Consider the following 25,733-nt stretch of genomic DNA (forward strand, 5'->3'; position numbering starts at 1 on the left):
CTGTCATAAAGTCTACAGACACTAATGTGTCCAGCATGTTTGTTGGTTCTTAATTTATTTCACTCACATCCTCGAAGCGTCAATGGAGAGAACACCATATAATTCCCCCGGTGTTCAGGCTTGGCCACGCAAAAAAAGAAAATAAATCAGCTTTTTTCACAAATGCTGACTAGAGCCATACACTCTCTATATACTAGCGCTCTGGGGTTTGACCAGATGATTGGACGCTACAGTGGAGGGGACAGTCAGACACTCACTTTGAAGTCGTCTGGGATGAGGAGCTTGGAAGTCCTGAGGAAGTTGAGGATGTAGCGGAACATGTGTCCGTCCCTGTCAATGAAGTAGTGCTGCTTCAGACTGTCCAACACTATGGGCTCTGTGCCATCAAAGAGACGGCCGATTCTAGAGAGAGGCACAAAGAAAACACACACAGAGAGAGAGAGAGAGAGAAACACAGAGAGAGATATGTTAACATATGTTTCCCAAGCCAATAAAGCCCTTAAATTGAAATTGAGAGAGCCTTCTATGCCATCAAAAGGAACATAAAATTGGACATACCAATTCGGATCTGGTTAAAAATACTTGAATCAGTTATAGAACCCATTGCCCTTTTAAGGTTGTGAGGTCTGGGATCCGATCACCAACCAAGAATTCACAAAATGGGACAAACACCAAATCGAGACTGCATGCAGAATTCTGCAAAAATGTCTGCAAGAATATGCTCGGTGAACAAACTAAAACACCAAATAATGCATACAGAGCAGAATTAGGCCGCTAATGATCAAAATCCAGAAAAGAGCCGTTAAATTCTACAACCACCTAAAAGGAAGCGATTCCCAAACCTTCCATAACAAAGCCATCACCTACAGAGAAATTAACCTGGAGAAGAGCCCCTAAGCAATCTGGTACTGGGGCTCTGTTCACAAACACAAACAGACCCCACAGAGCCCCAGGACAGCAACACAATTAGACCCAACCAAATCATGAGAAAACAAAAGAGATAATTACTTGACACATTGGAAATAATATACAAAAAAATAGAGCAAACTAAATGCTATTTCGCTTAAACAGAGAGTAGTGGCAGAATACTTGACCACTGTGACTGACCCCAAATGAAGGAAAGCCTTGACTATGTACAGACTCAGTAAGCATAGCCTTGCTATTGAGAAGGCAGACCTGGCTCTCAAGAGAAGACAGGCTATGTGCACACTGCCCAAAAAAATTAGGTGGAAACTGAGCTGTACTTCCTAACCTCCTGCCAAATGTATGACCATTTGGACACACATATTTCCCCCAGATTACACACCCACAAATTCAATTTGGATAAACTCCCATATCTACTGGGTGAAATACCAGTGTGCAATCACAGCAGCAAGATTTGTGACCTGTTGCCACAAGAAAATTGTAGATATTTTCCCTTTTGTACTTTAACAATTTGCACATCATTACAACACTGTATATAGACAATATAACATTTGATATGTCTATTATTTTGGAACTTTTGCGATTGTATTGTTTACTGTTCATTTTCGTTTATTATCTATTTCACTTGCATTGGCAATGTAAACGCATGATTCCCATGCCAATAAAGCCCTTCAATTGAAATTGAAATGAGAGAGAGACAGATCAATATACATGCGACTTGGAACAAAATGCTTGATGATTCAATTCTCAGTTGCTAATCTAGCCAATGTGTAGATTAGGACATTTTCTTCCCCTTCCAATGCATGTTCAAAAAAATCATATGTTATGGGACCCAACAAACTGCTTCTATTCTTGAGTTGAGTTGTTGAGCAGATGACAGTACTGAGGACAGCAACACTGTGCATCATGTGCTATGACTCACTGGATGTGGGTGAGCTCAGTGTTTGATTTCTTTCACGCCTTTGTTGAGTGATGCAGACATTACTCTGCTCCATGCACGCAGACAGAGACAGTGTGAAAGAGAGCGACGGTGCGAGAGAGAGAAACAGACAAAGACAGGTAGAGAGCGATAGAATCAGAGGGAAAGAGAAATGAAGCGGTCCTGTTGGTCTGATGGAGGGGTCAGGGCCAGCTGGTAGAGAGGAGCCTGAGGCGGGGTGGCGCCCGGCCCGGCCCCAGGCTTCAGCGTGGCCCTTTTGCCTCCAGATGGTTCCGTGCCCTTTACTGCTGCTGGGACATCTGTCAGAATTACTGAGCTGGTTTTGTCTGCAGTTTGGACTTTTGAGCCATGCAAATGCTTACTTCTCAAAATATCTCCGGGGCAGGTTTGAAAAAAAGGAGGCCATTTTGTATTTGGTACAGTGGGGAAGTACAGTGGGGAAGTATTGCTATGATGGATTGTAATCACTGTATTGAAACACTCAGTAATATCAAGCCCTGTGTTTTGCATCCAGTCTTTCCCAACTCATTCATCCATTTGAGTGCTGCATCTTTGTGATTGGATGAACTTTGACATTTGTCCGGGCTGCACCGTCAGAGGTTGACATTAAAGTAATTCTGCAGAACTTTTGTATAGTTTCAGCCAGCACTTTTGAAAGTGATGTTCACGAGCCAAAGTTTATGTACTACGTCATCCATTTTGTATATGTTACGTCCCAAAATGATTATTATTATTTTAATTGCAATTCGTATGATACGTTCGGAATTTGTTGTGCTTAAGATCCCAGACGGCATCTTTAAGCAGTAAGAGAGCCAATGCAGATGAACATGGCTGAAACGAGGGGCTAGGCTACCATCTACATCGTCATTTCCCTTTCAACCCCCGAATCATCCCAAACACCCTCCAGAACCACAAACGAACAACACAGATTTTAAAAAAAACCACTCTTTCGCACTGTGTACCAAAAGCGCTCAAACAAAGACATAGCTTTACTCTATTGTAATTGAGGAACTGTATCAATAGCAGAGCCGTCACATGCCTGGACTCTGGGTACTTGGTTAACGTGGCCAGACTGCTGGTGTACATGTGTCCGCCCACGTCGATGTGCACAGGGGCGTTGGACTTGGTGAGCTGGGCGGGTGTCGGGATGCCCTGGTTACTCAGGGGGGACGCTGGCGATCTGGTGATCATTGGCCTGGACATGCTGGAACGGTTATCCTGTCACAAACAAGTAGACAAATCATGTTAATGATTAGCAATATGGTGGACAGCACAGATTGAATATACATTCAAAAGGATTTGTTCATTATATGTAAATGTATATTTTCTTCCATTGATAAATGTTGACTGAACAGCACAAACTCCAGTCAAAACGGTTACATTTACACCAAACAGGAAGTGTGTGTGTGTTAGTGCACACCTGTTAAAAAGGATACATTTTAAACTAAACCTGAAATGAAGAATTCATCATAGCAACATTGCAGGACTTTGATTGGCCAGACAATATTCTTGTCATCATTCTGAAAAAAAGTTGCAGTCAAATAGTTGGCCACAGTCGAACACCCTCTGTTAAGTCAGGACTGGGATAATATACATATAGCTCTGTGTTACACTAGCCTAGTATTTCCTGACCTTGACCTGAATGTTACCAAGCACAACATTCCATATCTGTTGGGCATAATCATCTTTCAAAATCAAATCAATTTGGAGCAGCAATCTCACACATTGCAATAATCAGTCTAGATTTGAATAATGTAATAAGATTTAGAAATGTTCCCTGCTAACCCAAAAACACAATTAGCTGGCAATATCTCTAAATGGCACACAGAACAAATTGAGTTTCCCAATCACAAGTTCAAGACCCTCCTCTGAGCCAATAAGAAAAAAAATACAGAACGTCTATCTCTGCACAATATGCAAACATTGTCATTGGAGTGAGAAATGTAGATGTTCTAATTTGAATTAAGTAATAATGACCAAGAGATTTAGAACACCTTAAATTAAAACTTTAGATTACGTTTTAAATGACATTAGCTCTGCTTATCTGAATTTATCAACGTGGGGAAATGAATACAAAACAATTGCATTGATTCACACCAAATAAATCCAACAACTTCCACAGTTGGTGGCTAGGCAACCGACATAAAACAAAGCATCTACAGAGAGTATTCACAAGTGGAAACGAATTGGACTAAATACATGTATGTTACCTGCGCTGACGATGAAGACACAGCATTATCATTCTGCTTTAGTGATACTGCAGGTAAGGGATTGCTTCTTGAGTACATGAACTGAGCGTCCCCGCATTCCGCTCCTGTTCGCATTGAGATTCGTTTCAGGGAAGCGTGTACTACGGACTCATCCACGGAATTGATTGGATGCGGGTGCTTTCTCGGTTTCTGAGGTGTTAAATCCATGATATCTGTTGCTTCCATTATCGAACCTGGCGCACTAAAAACAGGCTTCGAGCTGGAGATGCTGTCGGTTTCAACCTACAGACTCCAGAGACGTGAAGGGCAGCAAGCACACCATAAACAAGAGCGATGCTTCTGTGGCAGACAGTCAAATGTGCCGCTTTTGCAATGGTTGTTGGGATAAGTCAAAGCCCCCCGACAGCATGTTCATCCTGTTGCCCCTGGGTTTTTAGGGTTGTCGCTGTTATAAAGGAAGGTATTGTCACATTTACCGCAGAATTTCGCGTCTGCTAAGGTGTACTCTATAAAGTGGACCACCCCAAAAGCGCAGCATATCCCCAAAATGACGCAGATCTGGATTTGCGCCCTGGCCTTTTCCCTTTCCATTCTTCGCCATCCTTTGTTTCCAGCTGCCTCTCTAACACTACCATGTAGCCTGAACATTACTTTTCCATTTAGCCTGCATCTGAAACTAAACCTTGTCCAGATGTCTGGCAACAACAGGTCCTTGGTAAAAAAAAACAAAGCTCAGTAACTATTGTAACACTATAACAGGGCAAAGTATTCCGTGACTAACCAAAGTACATCATCAAAATGCAACATAGACCTCGTGTTTCGGTTCTAGATTAAAACACACACACTAGCCCCCAGGGCATTGGCGATCCCGGATGAACGCTTAACCTTTCCCCGACCCTTTTAGTCTCCACAGCACACTGCCCATAGAGCAGTTTAAGCACATAAAGAAGACACTGATACTATTGATAGCGTACGTACGCCCTCCGCTGACCTCAATCAAGCCATGAACTCTCAACCTTCAGCCTCTTATTAACCGTCGATTTCTTTTTAAACAGCGTTTTTGTTGTTGCTTTACAACGCTTTGATATTTATTTACGTCGTGAATAGCGCCATACAAGTTGAATACATGATTATTATTTGCACAGAACAATGGGCTGTATTCAGTAGGGCTGTTAAGATTGTAGTGTAGATTTGATAGGCAAATTAAAAACAGTGACACCCACCCATTTTACATAAACTAGCTGGATAATGTTGCTCAATGTTATGGACACATTTCCACTTTGTTTTTTGCAATGTGTCGGTTATGGTTATTTATTTAGCCGAATCTCTTTTCTTATTAACAATTACGCAGGTGCCCTTCCTAGTTCCTACCGGAACCTACCATCCACACACAGTCCAAAAGGTTCCTCCCTCTATAAAGCAGTGTGGTCTTGGCCCATACCAGAAATATGTAGACTTCAAAGTCCCTTCTAGATCTAATCTAATGGCATATCAGAGATACACAGGCAATTATTTTTTATCTTTCAAAAAGCAGAAAGGGAGGATATATTCCTATCCAACATTTTCCATAACAGCACTGCGAAAAGATCATAATACACACAAGATGGTAACATTAAATCCACAACATCTGACCCCTCATTGTAGTTGTTTACCAAACAGAATCCAAACTACATGAAGTATTGACACACACTATACTCTCCTGGGTTATTTTCCTATAACGTTCAGGAAATCAAATCCACTCATTTTAAAAATCTGTATTTTAAAAATAATTTCATAAAAAAAAAAAAACACAACTAGCCTTAAAACATCCATGTTTTTACTTCTCAGTTTTGGCAGTGTGGGTTTCACACCTAGATACCCAATTAGCAATTAAGCCTGCCTTTGAGTGCAGGCCTAGACTGTGGTGTGTGATCCTGCCCTGATTTGCATGCAGTTCGTTTGTGCACAGGCTGATAAGCGCAGGCAGCCGTACATAGTTTTAAAATTCAACTCCAGAATCCCTCTCGCAGAAGGCAGAGGGGCCCGCGGGGCGAACAGAGAGGGAGAAATCACACGGCTGCTCTTCAAAAGGGAAACCTGTGTACAGCAGCCGGCAAAGTGCGTGGGATCATACTCAGAATGCAGGTAATTTGTTCCCTGACTAATTTGTGGAAGATGGTATGTGTAGAAAGTTCTGAAAACCAGCTCGCTGGAATTGGCTGTCCTCAAAGCCTTGCCATCATGAAGGTGGATGGAGTGGAGAATCTGCTTCGAAGAATCATGAAAAATGTGTGTGTGTGTGTGTGTCATGGAGCGAGAGAGGAGGAAAAAGAATGGGATTCAATACATGTAGCACAACCATTTCATCCCAACTCCAATTAAAACCATTTCCTGTGGATTCTTTTTCAGGTTGACTACTCCTACTTTCAAACAGCAGGAGAACACTTCAACTCTTACAGTACACATCGAAACGGCACAGACCAGGACACCCAGGTGGTAAGATCATCAGTAGAACCTGACAACTAACACTGCAAGGCATCGCAAGAACGCCAACATAAAGGGTCTTAAAATAGGGTGTTGGGCCACAACAGCTTTAATGCACCTTGGTAGTCTACAAGTGTCGAACTCTATTGTAGGAATGCGACACCATTATTCTGGGAAACTTTATCAGTTGGTGTTTTGTTCATTGATAACACCGTCTCAGGCACCTCTCCAGAATCTCCCATAAGTGTCAAATTGGGTTGAGATCTGGTGACAGATGACAATGGCATATGGTTTACATTGTTTTCATGCTGATCAAACCATTGAGTGACTACTCATGCCCTGTGGATGGGGCATAGCCATGGCAGCCAAAATAATGGCCTGAACAGCATTTTTATACATAACGCTAAGCATGATGGGATGTTAATTGCTTAACTCAGGAACCACACCTGTAGTCAATAGTCTCATTTACTCAATTTTTTCCATTATTTTGGCAGTTACATGTGTGTGGACTGATATACTACATCCCATTCTCTTCATCTCTTTTCCTTTCAGAACTCCTGCAAGTCAGTCTTCCCACCTGTTGCCATTTTGAATAATGTAGGCCAACCACATTGCTGTGTGGATACAAAAATGATCTACCATTTGTTAGTGGTTCAGTGTTCTTGCATATTTTAAGTCTAAACAAATAGTTCTGTCTCAAGTGACTCTTGTTTATCCTAGTCTGGTGTAATTGTGTTGACCAAATCCACATTGAAACAAATCTGGAGTTGGCACAATGAATCAAAGATTAGTTGTTGGACTGCACTCAGTTTCTGTGTTTAGTTTTCAACAAATGTTACTTTTTTGTTTGTTGTTCACACAGACACAAACAGTTGCATGCACAAGTAAGCATTATGGTATGAATCTTTTCAGCCTGCTGTTGAGTCCTGTTTTAATCATCCAAATATTGTTAAAGGTTCTCTCGTACATTTGGAGACACTATAATGTGTGACTAATGACACACACACACACACACGAAGCACATTGAGCAATGGTGCCCTTTTACGCACAGATGCGAATGTTGCTCATCATAACAGCGCCCTCCAGTGAATGCTCATAGAGCCACGCATTTCACTCAAGTAGGGAATAGGATTAATTAAAATGTTAGCGTGTGCGCGTTTTACTTTTTGGCATTAAAAGGGTGGAAATATACCACCAGCAGCCTGTAAACAGTTAGATTTTGATTGAGAAATGTCAAGTTCAAAAAGTTGCATAGTGTACATAGCCATTGTGGCCACATCCTGATGCGCAACCATACATCTCGCTAGTAATGTGTTAACCATTGTGGATGAATATCATTCCTAAAATTCGAATTTGTAAACTCATACTAACCATATATATCATGTTTTGTCTCCATAACATCACAGCTACAAAGATGCAAACATAGATCCAGACTTCCGCCAGGGAGTATCTAAATATTTGCAGTGGCACCTCTGTACCGTGGAATTCCCTGCGCACGGGTATAGGTCAGCCCCGCAAGAGATCTATGGGAAGCAAAAGGAAGATACTGTAGCCTGCATTGTCTCTTGGTTTACATAGATATGGTTCTCGTTACAAAACGACGCCAAACACAAATGCATTATTCACAGAATTTGCATTGACGTGTGTAAAATAGGTACCTCCTGTCTTACAAAATAAAAACCCTCCGGCAAAATTGCTCCACAATGGCGTCTTTCATTAGCCAGATCTGGGGCACTCAGGAAATGAAACTGGTTTAGGACAAACGAAGAGGCTTTTTCTATCGAAATGTCTAAACTCAGTTTGTGTGTGACGATGTCCGACGGGGAAAACGGCGACGATGTGTTCGGGCTGAAACAATGCGCCAGGAGCAAATTCACACGGACCGATAGCTATGGTGTTTTCTGAACAAAGGTCGTAAAATTCCGTGAAAATACAAATATAAACTGTCATTCGTCGACAGGTACAGAAAAATAGTTGTTTTACACCTAACAATATCCAGGAAGTGGTTAAGTGTTACTGTGGCGCTCATCGCCTGGCACATGCGTAAAAGCGTCTGCGCCTTGAAAGTCCCAGTCAAACCAGCCTCGGAAATAATAGCAAACCCAATAAATATCCGCTTACCTGAAACATGGATGGGCATAAAGTATATTTGAGAATCCTTTCCCTCAGATTTCGCCTGCGATCTGCTTCCCTTCCTACACCAGTGAGAAATGCAATAGCTTGGCTAAGGTAGACAGAACAAAATACAGAGAATACTTGCTCCAGGGCTCCAAACCCCTCAAGGCAAAGATCAGGATACAATTAGCTCATGTCTCTACCCCAGTCTAAACCAATCTGCAGAATAAAACTCCTAGCAAAAAACATCACTACAACAGTGCGTCGGCCTTTATGGAACATTTATTTTATATTTCTTCATAAAATCTTGAGGGAAAAAAAATCATGCATTTTTTTTCGGCATACAACATCCTAACGCCTGTCTCAAACTTCCATATTGGCTTCCTCTCGCACAGCAAAGCTGATTTTAATCGTCATGATTAGTTTTGATGTAACGTTCCCGCAGGCGATTTCTGCAAATGGACGGAGTGTTTCTTTGCCAGGAAGGAAAAGCAGCAGATGGTGATAATTATATAGATTGTTGGTTGTCTTCTGAACATTTTATTTTTTAACGTGTATTTTTGTTAAATGTTCTGGAGCTCGAACATAAATGGTCACAACGTCAAACAACTTGATTTACAATAAACGTTAATCAAAGGATTAATTCTAATGGTAAATCGACCCCTCCCCAATTCCCTTCGGCCAACTTCCTAACCTACATAGTTATATAAATAAGCACTTGCAGCCTTGCCCCAATCAAGTCTGAATCAGCGCCTGGGGTTTATGCACGAGCTCATTTCAAATGTTCAACCATGCATCATCTCAGGGCCCGGTTTCGCATTTTAAGTTAAGTTAATCGTTAGAACCATATATCCGGATGAATTTAGCCTTAAAATGCTTTTGAAAAAACCGAGCCCTGGAATGTTGAAGCTTTTAATTTCAAACGGTGGCATACTGACAGCTAAACTGAAGTTCTAAATTCTTCCGTTCATTGATTTATACATAATGCAAAATATACATATTTTTGTTACCTGGTTGTACAGTCATTTTAAGGATGTCCATATATTTTACATGGCTTTTCACTCTAACAGAGCCACATGCCTGATAAGTTCAACAGTGCACCTGTTTATTTGTCTCCCATGTACTGCTGTTGAACACACAAACCCCCCTGTTACAAATAAACACAAGAATAACATTTAGAAATGCTTCCATCCTCTCTTTCGCCACCTGCTGTTAAAAGCACTGGCTGCTCTGAATGGGGAATAAAGAGCGCTTACATCTATGCAAATCTATAGAGTACCACAGTATGAGTCATAATGCCCATAAAACCTAGCGGTCAAACGGAAATGGTTCCGATTATTTTCCCACAGGGAATTTTAGAAACACTTCAAATAAGGGCTGTGTTTACCCTGGCGTGAGGTTTTGATAACCATGTACATCTCTCTAGGACAAGGCGACTTATCAATATTCACCTGTGCTAATTAGCTGCTAACGTGCCTATCACAACTAAAAATGCCACGATGATCTGGACAAGACTGCCGAATCGAGGCAAAGGTAATAATCTCTGGATTAACTATCTGTTAGCTAAATGTAGTAATGAATAAATCGGCAACATTGTTTTAAATGGACAATTCTGTTACCTGTATTGTGCAGGTTTTACAGGAACACAGTACCTGTTAGCAAAGGTGTCAGCTAGGAATGACATGCAGGGATTTGTAGTTTTGCATGATGTCTACTTTGATGCTAATTAACATTTTCAAATCTGAAAGTAAATAGAGCCGAATATATTGATAAATGACTTTGTCCGAGAGAGATTTGGTTATCAAAACACCCTGCCAGGATAAGCCTACACAAAACACAGCCCTTATTTGAAGTGTTTCTAAAATCCACTATGGAAAAAATGAATGGTGGAAAAATTATTGGAACCATTTCCCTGTTTGACCACTAGGTTTTATGGGTATTATGGCACCTTTACTAGGGGGCAATATTCACCTTCACAGGTTTCAAATAATATGCATTAATTGATACATAATGTCAACTGCTGTGTATGTCCTTCCTGAACTAAGCCATTCAAAACACTAACACTACAGAGAAGATGGTTGCATTTGTGTAACAAGTGAGTGACCCATGGATACAAATCTTATGAATAGTGATTGTTTGAAGATAGCAGTTTAGGCAGTTACTTTTTCAGTTTCCCATATACTCAAACATGCTAGATGTAGTCATCATACCATGGTCTGTGTGGACAAACAGAATGTAGGAAACAAGAGAACCACAGTATCCAGGATGGAGTAGGCCTGTGCAGATAATTTGATGTACTCCATGTCACTCATAGTTTGGCCCCTCGTAACCATTCCCTCTGGCTGAGGCTGTATCGCGCAAATGACCAACTGTAGCAAATTGGCCACTGACCAACTCTGAAAGTCCAAGATCTAAAGAGTGTTCGTCTGCCCATTGCATCCTAAAGAGATCATCACCAGAGATTGCTTTTGAGGAACGGCCAGGGCCAGCCATTCTTAACACATCCAGAACAAAGCATTATTTTTATTTTTTATTTTTTTAGCTTTCCACTGTTTGACCAACGTGTCCCAGGGGAAAACAAACATAGGACTAAAGTGTTACAATGGAGTTATTTGCCCTGGAGGTTGCCGGCTGGCGCACAAACGCCAAGCCTTGCATTTTCTATTTCCCCCATCCTCCTGCACTTTTTATTTATACATATTATTTTCTATCTTTGCAATCAGGCTGACAAACTGTAGCAAAACTGAGAGCACCCAAGGCCTCAATCTCATACGTTCCCCATTTTCCACACTAATGGAGCCAAGTCACAATGCGGCCCTCCGAATTCAGTATTAAAGATATACCATTAGATGTTGTAGAAACGAAAACCAGCTCGCCAATGGTGATTTTTGAATACTCTTGCTTGGTGTTCGGGGGCCAGAAACAATTCCATTGTTCTAATACTCTGGTTGTGGGGTATGTTTTACTTGGAATAGAACCTAGCTGCTCCAACAGCGGGAGAGCCCTGTCAAAGCTTTATTTTGGTGGACAAATTAGTGAAATAGCTTGCAGATGTTATTTCGCCCCAAACAAACCTAGCCTGGCAACAGTGCCTGATGACATCATGCCTAAGGTTATACATGCATGCCCTGTATGGAGGCTTGAGTTACTTTCCAACTCTCTGGAAAACATTCAACTGAACCACAGTTATACAAATCCATGGTTTCTTTGTCTGTATTCATTTTATCTCACAAATACTATACCACTTGTTCCCTTTTTGAGGCAGATGGCACTCTTTTTATTGGTCGAGTTCTTTCCAAAATATATTTATATTAAACTAAACTTTGAGTTTTCACTTGCTGAATTCCTCATAGCTTCTGAATGTGTCATCAGTGAGAAGTTAATTTGTTCTTCTTGAATCTTTAGGTCAGACTAGTGCGTACTGGTGGCTTGATCTCCCTTTCCCTCAGTCAGTATGCCCATGGCTCTTTCATTCTACGACAATACACTTTGATTTGATTTCACCAGCTCTCCCCATAGTTCTAATGAACTCAATCAAACAGTGGCCACAGCTATCCTCATTCAGAACATACTGCGAGATCTTGCTGTGATGTAGCCTCAGACCACGTTAATGACTCTGTGCACACCACACCCCTGTAATGGCCCGTGGTTATGTAAGGGAGTGGGCTGGAGAGGGTTGCAATTGTTCCTGAATCTGACTCAACCTGCCCTATGGCCATGTATAGTTTGGGGCTGCCTGCAGTTTATCATCAAACAGTATTTTTGGCACTGCGACAAAAAACTTTGAAGGAAGGCTCTGTTGCAACTAGCTTGTTTTGGTAAAGTGTACTGTGGAGTTGTCGTATGTTGGGCTTGGTATCATCAAGGTACTGTACCTAAAATGAAGAACCTTTTGATATGACTTGCATCTGCATAAAAAATGTTCTCTTTTGTTTAGCCCTTTATGACGGTTTCGATGGTGGAATATACCAGGATAATCCTAGTAAATGATTACACATAGCAGCATACCCTCACACAATGTGGCTCTCCGATGGTAGACAGGAGTGGTCCTTTTCAGTCTGTCTGAGCACCTCTCTTCACTAATACTCTGATCACAGCGCCATACATCCATCCAGTTCTTCCCATCCCAAACCCAGCCATACAGCCAGCTCACCCACAGTGGACAGAAGAGGTAATGACAATGCAGTAAGAGGAAGAGAGGAGAGACAAGAGGAGGAGGGGGTTTGGTTGGGTAATGCTGGGAGGCTCTAATAAAATGTAATCCTATTACATGGTTCCCACTAGAGGGCAACAATAATAAAGGTTTTCCTAATAACATGGCAGTGCAGGCCAGACCCAAATGGAAACAGGTCCTCCGGTGAAGTCCCATAGTCCTACATATATCCTCTCATTAGCTACATGGCTGATGGGCCACGTTACACCTCCGAGGCCTCCGCGATATGGCTGTCGTGATGGCAATGTAAGAGTTAAGCCAAACAAATGTGTTTCATCAAACTAGAGTTTGGGTTGTTCTGCATAGAAGGAAGGGGGATGAAGGAGGGAGGGAGGGATCGGGAGTGAGGGAATGTGGGGTTGGGAACTGAGAGAAACCGAGCCCTGAGGAAACCAATCAGAGATTCTCCACCCTCTTCCTGTCGCTAAGCCACTGGGGTCTCAGGTGTGCACTACACAGGCTAATGGCGCTTAAACTTGATTGTTTGTCTTATGGTGTAGTCTTGGTTTTGTAAATTAGCGTTTAGAAAAAAAATGTAAATCCAAATCAATGACAAACAAAATTGCAATGTGCAACAACAGCAGGCATAACAGTCCAATGATGAAGATGGCAACTCGTTATGATCATTCTGTAACTTGCTGTATGAGCTACAGGATAAACATGAGGTGCACTCTCTCTCCTAGATATGTGAGGTGTACTCTTTATCCTAGACACCGCTATCCTAGAATGGCTGACACTGGTAGAACTTGGTCAATTCTGCAGCCAATGTTAACTAAAAATGGCCAATTGTGTGTTCAAAAGCAAATTTTGGCGTAATTTGACGAATGTGATAAATGCCAAATGCACACAGTCTCCCAGCATTATCATGCAAATGCAGCAAAATATTTATCCGAAGCGACAAGGTGAGTGAGGATATCAATCATATTCTCCCGACAGATGGAGATATTAAGTGAGCTAGTGTAGCAGTACTATGAAACTCAGAATAACAAAGGGTTATTTATCTGTGTTGCTGTATGTGTGTGTGTGCGTGTGTGTATATGTCAGACAGAGAGGGGGAAAGAAAGTGATGGAGAGAAAGAGGGAGAGAAGAAGAGTGTGTCACATTCCTTCCTGTTCCTGTACCACCCTCCAACCCCAGAGCTGCAGACTCAAGGCGGTTTCCAGAATCAAACAATTTCACGCAGCTACTGGAGGAGGAAATGAACTGAGCCCAGAGCAATAATACAATTATACAAATGTTATTACAGACTCGCCTGCTACTGTCCTACTTTAATTCAAATTTGGGAACTCCAGGCAGCGCTGGTGGCAGAGACCTTCCTGAATAAATCAACATTAGCTTACTTCTAAATTATTAAGGAAGTGGGAGACTTTCTTGTTTATAGTATGAATTATGAAACAAGTGTTTTACGCTGTTTTTCTTCATGAATCCCCAAATATTAATTGCTAATGATCTTTAAGGTGTGTGTTTTATCTCTGTGCCCCCCTAAGTTGTATCGGCTGCTGAGAGGCATTTTGCATCAGAAGCTATAAGTTTTGAAGATTCTACATACAGTAAATGTGAGGAATGTTAGATTAGGAAATTAATTAAAGATAATGCCTGAGATAATGCCTTTCCTTCTTGTATAATATGCATGATGTGCTTTATTGGTTCTGTATAGCACAAATAAACCTCTTTCAGTTTGGTGTCCTGTAGGACAAATGTGTTTTGGTGCATTTTCAATTTGTTCAATTTTTACGCTATTTTTCGGACATTGTTGGTGAATGTTATTTAACAGTGCCTATCAGCCTTATAAACAAATAATGTTGATAAAAGCCTTGTCCAGGCCACCCTTGCCATCTCAAATAGGCATCAATATGAAATAAATTAAAGTATAATTTGCCTAACATAAAACTTTAGTTTTTTTGGAAGAACCATCATCTTAAATGAAATCTTGCTGGTGGCTCATTAGGGATTTCATCACCTGAGCAGCTGAGTAGAGGTAGCACGAACCCATTATTCAATGTCACTTTATTTATATTGAACAAAAATATAAACTCAACATGTAAAGTGTTGGTTCCATGTTTCATGAGCTGAAGTAAAATATCCCAGAAATGTTTCATACGCATAAAAAGCTTTCTCTCAAAATGTTGGGCACAAATTTGTTCACATGCCGGTTAGTGAGCATTTCTCCTTTGCCAAGATAATCCATCCACTTGACAGGTATGGCATATCAAGAAGCTGATTAAACATCATGATTATTACACAGGTGCAGCTTGTGCTGGGGACAATAACAGGCCACTCTAAAATGTGCAGTTTTGTCACACAATCACAATGCCACAGATGTCTCAAGTTTTGAGGGAGAGTGCACTTGGCATGCTGACAGCAGGAATGTCCACCAGAGTTGCGCCAGAGACTTTAAGGTTCATTTTTCTACCTTAAGCTGCCTCCAACGTCGTTTTAGAGAATTTGGCGGTACGTCCAACAGGCCTCACAACCGCAGACCACATGTAACCATGCCAGCCCAGGACCTCCACATCTGGCTTCTTCACCTGTGGGATCGTATGAGACCAGCCACCCTGACAGCTGATGAATTTCTGCACAAACTGTCAAACCGTCTCAGGGAAGCCCATCTGCATGCTCGTCATCCTCAACAGGATCTTGACCTGACTGCAGTTTGGCGTCGTGACCGACTTCAGTGGGAAAATGCTCACATTCGATGGCCACTGGCATGCTCGAGAAGTGTGCTCTTCAATGATTAATCCCGGTTTCAACTGTAGCGGGCAGATGTCAGACAGCGTGTATGGCGTTGTGTGGGCGAGTGGTTTGCTGATGTCAACATTGTGAACAGAGTGCCCCATGATGGTGTGGTTATGGTATGGGCAGGCATAAGGTACGGACAACAAACACAATAGCATTTATTGATGGCAATTTGAATGCACAGAGATAACGTAATGAGATCCTGAGGCCCATTGTCATGCCATTCATCCGCTGCCATCACCTCGTGTGTCAGCAAGATAATGCACAGCCCCATGTCGCAAGGATCTGCACACAATTCCTGGAAGCTGAAAATGTCCCAGTTCTTCCATGGCCTCCATACTAACCAGACATGTCACCACCCATTGAGCATATTTGGGATACTCTGGACCGACGTGTACGACAGTGTTCCAGTTCCCGCCAATATCCAGCAACTTCGCACAGCCATTGAAGAAGAGTGGGACAACAATCCACAGGCCACAATCAACAGCCTGATCAACTCTACAGTATATCACAAAAGTGAGTACACCCCTCATATTTGTGTAAATATGAGTATATCTTTTCATGTGACAACACTGAAGAATTGACACTTTGCTACAATGTAAAGAAGTGAGTGTACAGCTTGTTTAACAGTGTAAATTTGCTGTCCCCTCAATAACTCAACACACAGCCATTAATGTCTAAACCGCTGGCAACAAAAGTGAGTACACCCCTAAGTGAAAATGTCCAAATTGGGCCCAAAGTGTCAATATTTTGTGTGGCCACCATCATTTTCCAGCACTGCCTTAACCCTCTTGGGCATAGAGTTCCCCAGAGCTTCACAGGTTTCCACTAGAGTCCTCGTCCACTCCTCCATGACGACATCACGGAGCTGGTGGATGTTAGAGACCTTGCACTCCTCCATCTTCCGTTTGAGGATGCCCCACAGATGTTCAATAGGGTTTAGGTCTGCAGACATGCTTGGCCAGTCCATTACCTTTACCCTCAGCTTCTTTAGCAAAGCAGTGGTCGTCTTGGAGGTGTGTTTGGGGTCGTTATCATGTTGGAATACTGCCCTGCGGCCCAGTCTCCGAAGGGAGGGGGATCATGCTCTGCTTCAGTATGTCACAGTACATGTTGGCATTCATGGCTCCCTCAATGAACTGTAGCTCCCCAGTGCCAGCAGCACTCATGCAGCCCCATACCATGACACTCCCACCACCGTGCTTGACTGTAGGCAAGACACACTTGTCTTTGTACTCCTCACCTGGTTGCCGCCACACACGCTTGACACCATCTGAACCAAATAAGTTTATCTTGGTCTCATCAGACCACAGGACATGGTTCCAGTAATCCATGTCCTTAGTCTGCTTGTCTTCAGCAAACTGTTTGCGGGCTTTCTTGTGCATCATCTTTAGAAGAGGCTTCCTTCTGGGACGACAGCCATGCAGACCAATTTGATGCAGTGTACGGCATATGGACTGAGCACTAACAGGCTGATTCCCCCCCCACCCCTTCAACCTCTGCAGCAATGCTGGCAACACTCATACATCTATTTCCCAAAGACAACCTCTGGATATGACCCTGAGCATGTGCACTCAACTTCTTTGGTCGACCATGGCGAGGCCTGTTCTGAGTGGAACCTGTCCAGTTAAACCGCTGTATGGTCTTGGCCACCGTGCTGCAGCTCAGTTTCAGGGTCTTGGCAATCTTCTTATAGCCCAGGCCATCTTTATGTTGAGCAACAATTATTTTTTTCAGTTCTTTGCCATGAGGTGCCATGTTGAACTTCCAGTGACCAGTCAGTATGAGGGAGTGTGAGAGCGATGACACCAAATTTAACACACCTGCTCCCCATTCACACCTGAGACCTTGTAACACTAATGAGTCACATGACACCGGGGAGGGAAATGGCTAATTGGGCCCAATTTGGACATTTTCACTTAGGGGTGTACTCACTTTTGTTGCCAGCGGTTTAGACATTAAAGGCTGTGTGTTGAGTTATTTTGAGGGGACAGCAAATTTACACTGTTTTACAAGCTGTACACTCACTACTTTACATTGTAGCAAAGTGTCAATTCTTCAGTGTTGTCACATGAAAAGATATACTTGTCAGGCATATGTGTATAGGTGGCAGGGAAGTCAGGCGCAGGAGAGTCAAACGGAGTGTAAAATGGAGTCTTTTAATAAAGTCCAAGTAACATGCTCCATAACACTAAATAGACAAATTAACAATAAAATAAATATGGGTACGAAGACCCGACGCGCACCTATACAAAAACACTACACTGACAATAAACAGACATGACGGGAAACAGAGGGTTAAATACACAACAGGTAATGAATGGGATTGAAAACAGGTGTGTGGGAAGACAAGACAAAACTAATGAAAAATGGATCAATGATGGCTCGAATACCGGTGACGTCGAACACCGAGCACCGCCCGAACAAGGAGAGGCAACGACTTCGGTAGAAGTCGTGACAATACTCAAATATTTACAAAAATGTGAGGGGTGTACTCACTTTTGTGATATACTGTATGTGAAGGATATGGAACATCAAATGTACTGTATGTAATACTGCAGCAGAGGAAGGAGAAGGAATACTCAAGATATTTCTGGGTATTCACATATGTGGAAAGGTGACTGAATACAAAACTTTGCAATGGAATCTATTCATATCAGTTAAGGTTGAACACAAAACAAATCCCATTCAATTACACAAGCATCCTGTTAGAGCCGATTTGGACATATTCGTATAAAAGATAGAACATACAGAGCTCCGTGTACGTTTGTGTAAATTTATTAATTCTGAATCTATATGATGAAATATTAGGTACCTTAATGATTTATATTTACCTGATATATTCCTTTGTGATTATTGTAACTTGGCCCCCCCTCTTGCCCATGTGGTAAATGTGTTAGGATAAAGGCAGGACGTTGGGCCTTCGGGGGTGGGGGAGCGGTATAGTCTTTTGACCATACAGACAGGGCATATTATGTATTTTTCACATCAAGTAATCTATATTTTTTTTGTTTGATATAAGAAGAATTAAACCTTTTTGTTGTACCATATCCCTGGATCTCATTGAATGTTTTGGCCGTTTGGAAACCTTGAATGTGGACTGTATGTGTACGAAACAACCCCGCCCTTTCAGGCTAGGGCAGTGGCTATGGTCAAGAGGAAAGGAAGCCACTACACATCCGTTTTACAATTTTGGCGGCTATCTCCCTATGCTGTCCCCCTCCCCCTCCCCTTCCTTCAACATTGTCCGATGAGGAGCCAGCTCTGTAAATTAGTACTTGTGGCAGACAGAGCTCTCATTATACCCTATTCCATGAGGAAATAGTCGATGGTCGCACTCAGATTTAAGTGCTAATTTATTTGGGCTATGAAGATGATATAGGGTGAGCTGAGAGACTGTTGGCCTGTGGACTTTACTCAGGTCCTGGAGGGATGCCCATAGGCTGGGGAGAGAGGAGCGGATGGGGAATGGGGGTTATAGTACTATGACCTACTGTCCAGCCTGCTTGGGGACTCAGGCCAATATCGATCTGAGCACAGCTTTCATATCCCTTGCAAATCAGCTAGAGTAAATTACCTTCTGTAATGTCATGAGGCCACTTAGGGTAGTTGTGTAAATGTTAGGTTGGGATTTTCTGTTGTTTTCAACAGGAATCAGTTCATGAGCAGGGAATAGGACTCAAGCTGTCTTGTCTCCCTCACCTCCTCAGGCCTCAAAGTTTATTGTAAGGCTCGTGACTGCCCTCCACTGGTCAACAGTCTAATGGCAGGTATTCATGAGACCATACCTTATTTTTCCCACAAAACTATGGTGCCCAGACGGTGACGCTGTTGGCATGTGTACATGCCTTAAACTGAGTTGGGGAGGGAGGTAGGGGGAGTTAAAAAACTAACTGGTATGTGATTTAATCTTTAGTGTAACATGAGTTCTATTGCACTGCTTTTCCCTTTTTATTAACAGTGGGCACAATGTCATCCTAAGTCAACCAGTTCGTTTTTTTTATCACCTAGCAGTATATGCAGTCAGCTTGGCTTCTCTCCACATGAAATTGTCCCCGTTTTTTTTCCAAAGGAAATAAAGTGACATTGTGACAGATCACCTCTATTCTATATGACAAAGTGCCCCAACATTTCCAGTGGTGTTCCACTGATTAAATGATATGAACCTATAGTCTCAGAAGGAACACACATTATCCCCGTACGTCTGGCTACGAGGAAACACTTTCTAGAGGGAGATGAGGCTATCCATCATGGCGGGTACTGTGCTTTTGTCACACTGCTGCTGTAAACTCCTTCTGCCCTACAGTGAAATGGTACATCTCTTCAGAAGCAATTCTCTGCTCAGGTTCTGGCCTTAAACTCCAATGTTTATTCAAATCTGCATTATGAGACGTGCTTTATGTCAGACAGAAAAACACTGTTGCATCTATTTGGTAATATGATACGGTTATGGTTTGTGTTTTGTGAGGTACCAACAGAAGCTAAACAAAGGCATGGATATGTGCAGTATAAATCACAAAATTGTTCACACTGAAGACTTGGAAATGACCATTTATTTCATGAAATTCTAAATCGACACAGAAACGGCATTTAAGGTGCAGTTGTCAAGTATGAAAGTCCAAGATTCGAATACAGTTGTCGGAAGTTTACATACACTCAGGTTGGAGTCATTTAAACTCGTTTTTCAACCACTCCACACATTTCTTGCGGTTAGGTCGGTTAGGACATCTACTTTGTGCAAGACACAAGTCATTTTTCCAACAATTGTTTACAGACAGATTATTTTCTCTCACTGTATCACAATTCCAGTGGGTCAGACATTTACATACATTAAGTTGACTATGCCTTTTTAAAACGCTTGGAAAATCCCAGAAAATGATGTCATGGCTTTAGAGAGCTTATTATAGGCTATAGGAGTACGGACTCATTGTGAACGGCTGGAATGGAATATTTGGAACTGCATCAAACATATGGAAACATTCCAGCCATTACAATGAGCTCTATAACTGCTATTTGATGGTTTGTTTATGATCTGTTGCTACGCACTGAACATCTGTGTGTTAAGATCGATATGTTATAGGCAAAGTTTAATTGTTTTTCTTCACTGACCAATGTGCACTGAGAATGTAAAATAAGTACGAACAATATAGGAGCGGGCTGAAGATCCATCATAGTATTGGTTTTTATAATGTACTTAACGACCATATGTGAATAATGCCTCTTATGCCCTCGTATACAATTTGTGACACTAATTCCCCCCAAAATAAGCCTGCCGTTTTGTCTCCAGTTACCAAATTCAGTGTGATGACCCATTGTAAATGGTTGACCTGGACATTTTTCCCTGACAGAAATCCCTGAAGTATAGTCTATTGTTATCATCCTGCAGTGTCGTAGAGTGCCACAAGAAAACAAATCTGGGCCAGAAGATGATGGGACAAGATTGCAGAGATCAATAGATTTCATATGATATGGGTAATTGGTTGGAGTAGAGTGCAAAGTTTTACATTATCCAGTTACCTCACAAATGTTGAGGAAGGCTCACCTCCATGTACACGAACACATCTACATTGCGAGGACATGCAGCAATCATATTCTGCCTGAGAAGTGAGTTGTGTGGGTTAAGGTATGGGGCCTTAGAGTAGGGGGCTGCAGTAGTGGAGGACCCTTACTGAAAGTGTCTCTCTGGATCTCCCCCTGCTCTACAGGTTGGTCTCCCTCTTCCGTGCCCGTGGTAGTCATACGGATGACAGCACCTCGCCTGTCAAGACCCGGAAAATATCCTTCTTTTCCCCCTTCTCCAGGTCGATGTGGTGGATGGACGGTGGCTTGGTGATCAGGTCATCTGGTTCCCCCTGGTATACGCCGTTGCCCTCTACCTCCCTGTACTTCCTCGATGCTGGATCCTTCTGGAAGACGTCCCGGAGCATCCTCTTCAGCTCAGGGTCCGGACAGAACAGGTATTCATAGAGGGCAGCCGCCATGATGCCACCCAGGATTGGACCAACCCAGTACACCTGCAATACAGATAAAAGTCAAACCCAGTTCAGACAAATATGAACCCATTACCACAGCGGAGGCTACCCCATTCTGACAGAGCTTCCATGCATTATTAGACTAGATGTCTTGTCATGTCTGTAAAGGTGCAACAGTCGTTGTTTATGGGCATCCTCAGTGGAGCCAGGTACCTTTTTTGGGTTCTGCCAGGTCAACCATGTTGTTCTCAAAAGACAGCAAACACCCGTCAGATAATGACGCCACTCTCAGTGAGAAGACCTATCCTAATTATATCCAAGACCCAGACCCTCCTCCCCTACACACACACACACACACACACACACACACACACACACACACACACACACACACACACACACACACACACACACACACACACACACACACACACACACACACACACACACACACACACACACCAAGCAGTTCCACTGTGCCTTGCTGAGTCAGTATGAACAGCTCCGTGAGAATGATTGTCCTGGATACAGAATTAAAGAAGCACATGCTTTGTATAGTCCATAACACCTGTCTATGACTGATCTGTGCTCTTCCTTTTATTCTGCATTAGCAAGCTACAAGGCATGCATCTACCTCGTAGCGAGGGTTATATATAAACTATTAATTAGGCATGCTTTAGGTGAGTATTCCCTTTCCAGTTTAACCTTTTGTAGAACTCCCGTCCACTGTTGTGGGTGAAGACGTCGTTGAACGGCACTAGATAGCATCCTTCAGCTGCTCTGGCATGGTGATATGACATCATTGCAAAGTGACCTTACTGGGTTTCAAAATGTCCATAGTCCTGTAGCTGTAGCCCCCTCCAGTGCCCCCCCATACTACTTTAGCCCCCCTTGCTCCTGGAGAACAGAGACAACCTGAACACTTATCACAAAATCACATCTAAACACACATCTGACCCTATAGTTTAAGCAAAGAGTTTACCTTTCAACTGTTTAATGAATGATACAAAACATAATGAGTGTACAAAACATAAGGAACATCTTCCTAATATTGAGTTGCACCCCCTTTTGTCCTCAGAAGAGCCTCAATTCACTGGGGCATGGCCTATAAGGTGTCAGAAGAGTTCCACAGGGATGCTGGCCCATGTTGACTCCAATGCTTCCCACACTTGTGTCAAGTTGGCTGGAGAACCATTCTTGATACATATGGGAAACCGTATCCCCTTCAAAGGCACTTAAATATCTTGTCTTGCCCATTCCCCCTCTGAATGGCACACATACAAAAAAGTCCTTCTCGCACCTGTCTCCTCCCCTTCATCTACACTGATTTTTTTAAAGAAGTGGATTCAACATGTGACATCAATAAGGGATCATAGCCTTCATCTGGAGTCACATGGTCAGTCTGTCATAGTGTTTGGTACACTCAGTGTATGATCAACAGCGCTTCACAACATGGCAGGTCAGTTTTAACCATTTGAGATATGGTTTCAACACATGAAACAGTTGTGTCCCTTATATTGGCAAATAGAAACCAATGTCTTAGATATGGACTACCTGGCTTAGATATTCCCCCTTCACCGACAACTGTGTAGGAGTATAGCCCTTTGAGGGCGAGAAGGTGGCAGCAGTTTCTATCTTACCCAGTGGTTTTCAAAATTCATGGTGGCGACTGCAGGCCCAAAGGAGCGAGCGGGGTTCATACTGGCTCCTGTGTATGGGATCTAGAACACAAAGCATGGCATAGAGGTTTTAACATGCGAGCAATGGAGAGAGATGGAGAGAGATAGACATGGAGCAAGACCTAGCCAGAGCTGACACAACACCTACAGTAGTGGATTATTCCACTTGAATACATGATAATGATACAATGAAAGTATATATCATCATGGGGAAATGTATGCTGGTATTTCATAGACATACAGCATGTAGGCAGCATATTGAAGTCAAGCTTTGCTATAACTAGAGGTAGGTAGCATGTCGTTTGCAGGACAGTTAATGGGGCTTAGGTAGGTCCCTGATGATTGGTTGGCATGGAGGAGGATGCACACGTGAGATATGAACTAATGCACTATATTGTACTATTATACCATTATGATGATTTAAAGAACAAACTACATAACCAATCTACATCAATGCCCTGTTTACGTTTTCTTCCATAGTTGGTAATGAATTAAATATACTGTAATGTCTGCCCCTTGAGGCCTTCAGGTTCGCTATAATCCTAGAGCTCTAACCACTACAACATGTGGCCTGGCCCCTAATTGACCGAACTCAAGTTAGAGATAGAATCCCACTCACCGCGAACAGATGGCCGAAGGCTACAGTGACTCCAATGGCGAGGCCAGCCGAGCCGTTAAGGTCAGAGTGTTTGGGGTCGCAGGTGGCGAACACGGTGAAGACCAGCTCGAAGGTGATTAGGAGCTCCACCAACAGGGTTTGGCCCATGTTGAGCTTAGGGTTCACCTGGGAAACGAGAGTAAGAGTTAGCCACAGTCGGTGCGTCTTCATCTATGAATGAACAACACTTTATGGCATCAATCCATACCAGACCTGGGTTCAACTAGTATTTACAATATTTTCAAATACTTAGAAGCTGTGCTTGATTGAGCTTGCCTGACGGAATAGTCCCAAACTAGTCCATAGGTGTCAACTCTGACTGTTGCTAGCTAGATTCTCTGATTTTAAGGCTAAACTATATGTCTTACCAGAGTCACTCCAAGGCCCCCTCTGACAGACACTGGTGTCACCAGGTAGAGGAGCCCTGCCCCAGCGATCGCCCCCAGGCACTGGGCAGCCAGGTAGAAGACACCCTTGGCCAGGCTCAGCTTCCTGGTCACCACCATGGCCACTGTCACCGCCGGGTTGACGTGACTGCCACTGAAACATTGCACCATGGTGGCGATGGCCAAAGCACTGCGAGATGAGGACCAGGTCTGCGGGGGGGAGGGTTGTCCGACTCAGATGCCCAGTTGATGGTGGAGCCCAGGCTGAGGAGGACGAAGATCAGGGAAGCTAGGTACTCGGCTGACACAGCTCTCCAGAAGTCCTTGGTCCAGATTCCTTTGAACGCCACCATGATGGGATGCTGGTTACACGCTGACAGGCAACTCCTGGTAAAATAATAATGAATTCATAAATGAAATGATTATCCCAGTGTAGTTATTCTCCATCTGTCTGTGTGCCGGGAAATCCAGTGAACCCTTTCAGGGAAGGGAACTTGCTGCTGGGCACAACGTGTAAAACTCTAGGGAATGGAGTCAGTGGCTTCCCATAACACACTGTGCCAGGCAGTAGAGCGAACACTATGCTAAGGACATACAGTAGAGGGATGCACTATGCCATTTTGCAATCAATGAGTTTATAATAGGCTACTTACAAATGGTTTATATAATTCAACATTGTAATACTTTCAGAGAGAGAGAGAGAGTGACTGACTGGAGAGAGTGTCTGACTGACTGACTGGAGAGAGAGAGTGGAGAGCGATTCCCAAACCTTCCACAACAAAGCCATCACCTACAGAGAGATGAACCTGGAGAAGAGTCCCCTAAACAAGCTGGTCCTGGGGCTCTGTTCACAAACACAAACATGCCCCAGGACAGCTGCACAATTAGACCCAACCAATTCATGAGAAAACACAAAGATAATTACTTGACACATTGGAAAGAATTAACAAAAAAACAGAGCAAACGAGAATGCTATTTGGCCCTACACAGAGAGTACACAGCGGCAGAATACCTGACCACTGTGACTGACCCAAAATGAAGGAAAGCTTTGACTATGTACAGACTCAGTGAGCATAGCCTTGCTATTGAGCAAGGCCGCCGTAGACAGACATGGCTCTCAAGAGAAGACAGGCTATGTGCTCACTGCCCACAAAATGAGGTGGAAACTGTGCTGCACTTCCTAACCTCCTGTCCAATGTATGACCATATTAGAGAGACATATTTCCCTCAGATTACACAGATCCACAAAGAATCGAAAACAAATCCAATTTTGAAAAACTCCCATATCCACTGGGTGAAATTCCACAGTGTGCCATCACAGCAGCAAGATTTGTGACCTGTTGCCACGAGAAAAGGGCAACCAGTGAACACACACCATTGTAAATACAACCCATATTTATGCTTATTTATTTTATCTTGTGTCCTTTACCATTTGT

General features: G+C 42.8%; 1 protein-coding gene, 1 long non-coding RNA gene and 1 pseudogene across 5 annotated transcripts in view; 1 reads left to right on the forward strand and 2 right to left on the reverse strand.

The window, feature by feature from the left end:
* Positions 1-9,030, reverse strand: part of LOC135558780 (BTB/POZ domain-containing protein KCTD1) — a 21,669-nt gene extending 12,639 nt beyond the window's left edge. The window contains exons 1-4 of one of the 4 annotated variants that reach the window (XM_064992915.1): positions 8,659-9,030; positions 7,909-8,060; positions 2,904-3,082; positions 258-402 (exon numbers count right to left, since the gene is read on the reverse strand). In XM_064992915.1, the coding sequence (XP_064848987.1) occupies positions 258-402; positions 2,904-3,082; positions 7,909-7,938 (354 nt within the window). In that variant the 5' untranslated portion in view covers positions 7,939-8,060; positions 8,659-9,030. The other 3 variants (XM_064992916.1, XM_064992917.1, XM_064992914.1) reach the window with 3 other exon arrangements.
* Positions 6,076-14,553, forward strand: LOC135558783 (uncharacterized). The gene is made up of 3 exons (XR_010458394.1): positions 6,076-6,198; positions 6,463-6,549; positions 13,910-14,553. It is a non-coding gene; the product is annotated as an uncharacterized LOC135558783 (long non-coding RNA).
* Positions 14,554-21,337: 6,784 nt separating this feature from the next.
* LOC135558189 (aquaporin-4-like) lies at positions 21,338-24,674 on the reverse strand (annotated as a pseudogene).
* Positions 24,675-25,733: the final 1,059 nt, after the last annotated feature.

The sequence above is a fragment of the Oncorhynchus masou genome, chromosome 17 (assembly GCF_036934945.1).
Source record: "Oncorhynchus masou masou isolate Uvic2021 chromosome 17, UVic_Omas_1.1, whole genome shotgun sequence".
Lineage (NCBI taxonomy): Eukaryota > Metazoa > Chordata > Actinopteri > Salmoniformes > Salmonidae > Oncorhynchus > Oncorhynchus masou.